The sequence below is a fragment of the Epinephelus moara genome, chromosome 16, assembly GCF_006386435.1.
Source record: "Epinephelus moara isolate mb chromosome 16, YSFRI_EMoa_1.0, whole genome shotgun sequence".
NCBI classification, from domain to species: domain Eukaryota; kingdom Metazoa; phylum Chordata; class Actinopteri; order Perciformes; family Serranidae; genus Epinephelus; species Epinephelus moara.
The window spans coordinates 46,542,369-46,549,177 of record NC_065521.1 but is presented as its reverse complement, the minus strand read 5'-3'; the positions used below and the strand labels follow the sequence as shown (position 1 = coordinate 46,549,177).

Genomic DNA, 6,809 nt, shown 5'->3' with positions numbered 1-6,809 from the left:
TGTCTCCCCTTCTGTTCCTGAGATATGACGTTAAAACATGATGATGTCACAGTCAAGATGACCTTTGACCTTTTGACCTTCATTATTTTATCCTGTTAGACGTTTGGGTCAAGTTTGGTCAGAATTAGTGAATAAATTGACCTATGGCTAAGCCCCGCCCTCAGACGTGATGAGCCAATCACAGTGCGTATAGCCATTCCCATACACTGGGACATTCTCTGCCTGGACGTCCATTGAAATGCATTACAGAAAGTCAGTTTGTTCAGTTTTATGAGCTTTTTCTGAGATTTGAAGTTTAAAAATGGTCAAACGGTGTGCATGGGGTACATGCAACTCTGACACAAGGTATCCTGAGAGGCTGGGCGACCAGGTGTATTTTTTACACTTTAAACCACATCTCAACCGAGAAAAGTGTCTCCTTTGGATAAAGTTGTGTGGTAACGTTAGACCACAACATCAACTCAACGTGAATAAGATTAACAATGATGTCTACATCTGTTCTAAGGTAAGTCAACATTGTGTTTGAGGCAACATATTGTCACTTTGCTGGAAAGAAATATAAAGTTATCTTTAACATCTCTAGCTAACGTTAGCTAAAGTTAGCCTAACGTTAGCTCCTAGCTGCGTTGTTCATCATGTCACCTTGTTTGCTGGGAGTTCATTAGCCTATTTTGTTCTAGTTTTGTACTTTGGTGATCGTACATCATTGTTAGCTGTTGTCCAAAGGGCTCTAGTTAAGCTAACGTTAACTTCTGGAGCTTAGCTTCATTAACTTATCTGTAATGGCAGAGATAACAAAGGTTGGCAAACGTTATGCTGAATGATTCAGTGTAAATACTGTAGCACCAAACTAACGGAGAGACACTCTTGGTAAAGATGGTAAAAAGGCCGTTATCCTTTTCTCATATTCTGAGCCAAAAACCTTAACTTCAGTGGCACTTTAACTTGTTGTCTTTGATGGTGACGGCAACCAGATGCGGTTCACAAGCGTACACTGTGACCTGTAAATTTTGGCTTGTAATTTAAGCTTTTCATCGACCTTCTCAACAATAAAATGATGAATATATCCCTCCAATGCGTAGTTTAGGCCCTTTTGGTTACTTCTCAATGACATCTGATCGTTATGTCCCCAAAAATCATCAGTTGCCTCCTGTGAAATGCCGTGTACTGTGACACCTGCCAAAAACAAACTTGAGCTCTACAAACTGTCTCCAAACTGAACGTTGATATTTCACTCCATTAACTGTGTGTTGTCTGTGGACAGTTTGTCCTGAACTGTGTGAAGACGCAGACTGAGGTCGGGCCGATGAATGCTGGTCAGCAAAGAAAACAGCGGACACGAGGTCGTCTTCAGACAATATTTTATCATATGTTCTCCATGTTACAATAATTAGCGTCATGATCATCATCGGTGTCATAAATACATCAGTTGATTCTTCATACAGTTAGAAGTCATGTCACAGCGTGTAGATATATACAGATTTAAACATTACAAACAAAACAAAGCAACAGGCCACGTCACTGCCCAGCACATAGACCGATCCCGCTCAGTCAGTCTGAGCCAGTGACGGACCGAGAGAAAACATCAGTGTGTTTTCAGTGCAGCTCGACTACTCTACAACTACTGTTAATATTTTTATCTTTATAATGAGATTTATCTTCGATACTGTGACGTCTCCACTTCGTCCTGCTGTTCTCACATCGTTTCAATCATGTGTAATAATGCCACTAAGTTTGGTGTGAAGGATCTGAGGTCTGTTTCCTTAAACACGTGAAGCTGCACCGCAAACAGTCAACGACGTCTCTCACATTTTAACGTCTTTACATCAGACTGAAATTTGGATATTCTTTTTTTTACAAACCAAAAATAAAGCAGAGATGTTACAGGCAGTTACAGCATAAAACACACAGACTGCCACAAGCATTATGTCCAGGATATAGTCAGAGCCCGGTCACCAGAAGCAGCCTGTGCCAGAGGTTCAGTCCAGGACGTAGTCAGGGGCCACGTAGCAAAAACAAAAAAATATCAAAGAGAATAAACAAAGGCAGAGCAGACAGGAAGTGCTTGAGTTTCACTTCCTGTCAAAAGTTCAACATTATTTTTCTGACAGTCACAGAAACAGATTTAAAGAGACAGTCAGAATAAAAATAAGATATGCTGTTTGAAGCAGGAAGCAGACCCAGCCCGCAGCCAAAGCTGACAGTTACACTTGTTTTTCTGCACCATTTGGTGTCCCCAGTACGGATGGAGATAAGTCACACAAAATAAAATAATAGTGCAAGACAAATTACAGTCCATGTGATCCAAGAATTAGACACAGCCCTGGAGATAAAAAGCTGAATTATCAAAAAGCAAAGAGACAAACATTTTAGTTTTCATCGAGCCATTCTGCATCCCAGGCTGATATGAATGTCCGGGAGGAAGTGAAGGCAACATCAAGACATTTACTAAAGTAAGAAAAGATTGTTTTAACTGCTTTGACTCATTTTATGTTTTAATCTGAAACAGACTCAAAGTGCAGATCTTAAAGTTGTTTCCTGTTTTCATGCATTTCTTTTTTAAATTTCAAAATAAACTAATGAAATCTCTAAATTATCTTTTGAATAAAACTCTCAAATAAGGAGGATTAAAGCGTTCTGTAACACCCAGCAAATAGTCTGACCCATTTGACGTCCGTGCCACAGTTTAATGAGACACGCTCTGTAACGGGAGATACAGATGCATTTCCACAAGGAATTAAACATCCCAGTAAAGTGAAAAGTTATAAATAAAAGACGGGATGCACAATCGTCCCACATCGTAGCCGGGCCGCAAAAACTCAACTCCGCAGGGAACGACAGGCGTTTTTTCCAGGAAATAACCATGGCCCAACACAAACAGAAAAAAAAACAAAACGTTAACATTCAGTCTGTTAACATGAGTACAGCCCGTTTGTGCTCCATGACATAGCCACGGCCGACAAACACACTCTGATGAAACGAGTTTGAGAGAAGATGAGATGTAGCAGAGTGCGAGAGTTTTTAATGTCGACAGAACTTTCTGATAATTTAACGCTCTTCTGATCGCTCCGTCACATCGCCCTGACGTTCGTCGTGAACAGGTCGTTGAAACAAACATGTCAGAGTTGTTTCTGCCGACTCGTTCACATTAACTTTTCTGTGATTGGTCGGCTGTGTGGAGGTGAGAGAGGAGGCGGGGCTTGAACTTCTCTCTCAGGTCTCTTTATTTATTCTTCACACAACATCATGATGTGACCAGCGGGGGTCGAAGCTATGAATTTATTGCAAAAGGTGAATTTGCGTTTCCAAGGATAGCAATGACAATGACCCGTCTACTCTTGCTCTGATTGGCTGGTACTCGCTGCCATGGTTGGTTGGATTGGTCGGGTTTGGTGAGAGGAGAGGGACTGGCCAGGGTGACGGCTGATTAATACTCAACGCTGAATTAAAACCAGCACAGATTGTAATCCTCAACTGGAGAAAAATCATAGTGGAGCATTGTTCCTGTGCACGCCGCCACGATTAAACCCCGCCTCCTGCCTGACAGGAACTCAACGCACACACCTGTGGTTTTTAAATATCCCATAGAGAGACTCTCACTGCAGCCCGTTATATTTTGTTTTCAAAATGCCTCGTTCTGTGGACGATAAACCAGGTGCAGACTTCCATCTGATGAGGAAATACAGCGAGTGCTGGACGGAAACAACCCGCCCGCATTTAAGGGCTCATTTCCGCTCAACATTAGAGACAGAGACAGAGACAGAGACAGAGACAGACGGAGACAGACGGAGACAGACGGACCTTTCTGTCTGTACTCTGCATTCATCTCGTCTGTGTTCGTGCTCATTTTCTTAAAAAATTTGTGGGTACATACGAAACAGAGCAGAACCATCAGAGATCACGGAGGCAGTGAAGCGTAGTTCAAGCGAGACACGAAGACCAAATTTAATAATGAGTAAAAAAAAATTCTCCGTCCAAATGTTGTGATGTATTCAAAGACCTCACACACCATCGCCGTCTACAACTCTGCCTCCGTTTGAAGGTACATTATCACGACCTCCTCCACCGTCACCTGGACTGTTACCATGTGAAACCTTTGACTCCGCCCTCTGGTGCCATCTATTGGCTGTATCTATGATATCATAAAGGACGCATGGAAGTTTGAGGGTGGTGACGCTGAAGGGCAGAAAAGACGCAGCATGTGTACGGCCCCTAAATGAGCCCTGAGCCAATCAGAGGCAGAGTAGGGCCAGTCGAGCCTTCGCCATCCTGGGAAACACAAATGTTCTTTCAGGAGAGACGATGTGATTTTGACAGAAGTGTCCTCCATCTTTAAACACCATCATGTCCCCCCCCCCCCCTCTCTCTCTCTCTGTGTGACGCCTGCTGTTCACTTCATCTTCCACACTTTGGATTCGGACGCAGTTTTGACACAAACCTCTCTCCTGACCCTCGACCACATTTACCGGCTGAACAGTCACTTAGATTAAACTTCTGTTACTTTGGACGACATCAAAACCTCCTGACAAAAAGGTCAACTTATTTTTCTTGGAGCTTTCAGTTACATCTCATGGACTTCATCAACAGCTGGGGACAGACGCATAAAACTGTAGATTCATGACTGAAACTGTGTTGACGCTCAGATACAGAAATATGCAGACGCATTCTTTCTGTCAGATGTATGACACCTTGTGTACAACGATTCAGTCAAGTCTGATTCTGAGTCAGGTACCACCCTGATGATGAACATTAATCACTCACTTAACATTTAAAATTAACTTTTATAAATACACTTTGACATTTAATAGATCGCTGCGCAGCCTGACAACAATTAACACCATCAGTTAAACTGGGAAAGAACCTAAAAACAGTTTTTCTGTCTCTGAACTGAAGTTTAATCTCGCCCTCATCGTCTCGCTGCCGAAACCGTGTGAACGCTGACGTCTGCGTGATATGTGAACACTCTTCGTTTATAATGTGCAGGAAAAGGCGTTCGCAGGGTTTCTGCGCTCGCACATGGATGATGCGTCTGACCTCAGATCTTGGCTCAGTCGTCACAGAGATGATTCATCATCACCTGACCACAACAAAGGAAATCATGAAGCTCATGAGACGTGGCTGAAAGCTCCGGGAATAAATGAATCCTTGTGTTTTCGTCAAACGTCTGTTTCCAGGAATTAATCTTAAAGCTCAATAAAAACTCCTTCGATGATCCAGGTTATAGACAGACCCCACTGTGTTCAGTACTGACGTATTCTGTTGCAGACAGGAAGCTCAGGAAATAGCCAGATCACAACAGAGTTACTGCACATAGAAACCAATAAGGTTAGTCATTCATTCAGTTAAGTGTTTTCCAGGACATAGCCAGGACCCGACAGACGGACACAGAAAGCGGTGACAGTAAAGATTTACAGTCGTTACAATACAAATCATAAGTCTGTTACAATGTACGTGTTCCAGGTTGTAGCCAGGTCTCAGAGGAACTGAGTGGTGCAGTCTAATTACAGTACATTCAATAGCAACATAAATAAACTGAGCCCGACTTTTTATTCCCTCTGGTGTGTAGTTTGGACGTAAAAACTTACTGTTTCCTCTCTTCATTCAGAAACAACAGAGTCCAGCATTTAGTCGTAGCCCAGCAGGCAGACTGAGATGGTGAAATCACTGCGGTTCCAGATGGTAGCTGAAGCCCACAGCAGGTCTGAGGTCATGAAAGCAGGAAGTGGGAGAAGGAAGAAATGTTGGTTCCAGGTGTTAGTCTGAGCCCAGCCCACACCTTCCAGCTGAGGCGGATAATAGTAGTGAGAAGGAAGGAAATGGACGGATGGATCCAGGTGATAGTCTCATCCCGATCCGGCTGCACTGCCACCAGGACTGCTCTCTTTACTGAGACGGACTAATTCCTGGGACAAAACCTCCAGGTCCTACAGAAACAAAGACACCAGCTCTCAGTTGTTACCAGTTTCATATCAATCAATCTGCTACTGACCGTTATTTTATCTACTGATTGATCTGTTTCGTTCAAATGTTTTGTTCTGTCAGAGCAACAAAAATAGTGTTGAGTAATTATTTAAATTATCGATCCAGAAAAACTGTTTTTCAGATTTTCTGCTTTTTATTTCCTTTTTCTTTCCATCTCAATAAATTGAATCTCTTTGTGTTTCGGACTGTTGGTCGAATATGATCAGACATTTGAAGATGTCACACTGGACACTGGTTAGTCCTTATGATTCCTCACAAACAGTCTTTAAGTCTTTAAACACAAACATTCAGAGAAAACTAAAAATCAGAGAAACTGCAGCAGATTTTTTTTCCTGTTTTTTCTGCTTTGGTAATAAAACAAATACCAAAATACCAAATTAAAGAGATTCATTTTCTGTAAACTGACAAATAAATTAACTGTGTAATTGTGAAAGCAGCGTCACGCTGTGAGAGTCTGACTGATGATTATTTCCACCACTGATTCATTTTCCCAATTAGCAGATGAACAGTTCAGTGTGTGAAAAACAAAGTGGCTCTTTAACGTCTTGTTTAATCCGACCGACAATCAACAACCAGCACATTTCATTTACTGTCAAATATGATAAAACCCTCAAATTAAAGAAACAAACACAGAAAATGTTTTCTGCTTCAAAATTACAAACGATTCATCAACAAAATAACTGATGATTAATTTTCTTTTATACCATGGTCTGGGTGAATACTCGATTCTGATTGGCTGCAGGGTGTCCGTTAAAAAGTGTTGTAGGACACCTATAAAGAAGTTCCGGTCAAATAGCCTGATTGTTCTAAATTATTGCGCTGGCTCA

General features: G+C 41.9%; 1 protein-coding gene across 3 annotated transcripts in view; it reads right to left on the bottom strand.

Annotated features, from left to right (window-relative positions):
- Positions 1-1,344: 1,344 nt before the first annotated feature.
- The window catches only part of gripap1 (GRIP1 associated protein 1), a 65,404-nt gene continuing 59,939 nt past the window's right edge, over positions 1,345-6,809 (bottom strand). For all 3 annotated transcript variants that reach the window (XM_050064435.1, XM_050064436.1, XM_050064437.1), the window contains one exon: positions 1,345-5,924. In XM_050064435.1, coding sequence (XP_049920392.1) covers positions 5,844-5,924 — 81 coding nt within the window. In that variant the 3' untranslated portion in view covers positions 1,345-5,843. The remainder of the gene's footprint in view (positions 5,925-6,809) is intronic.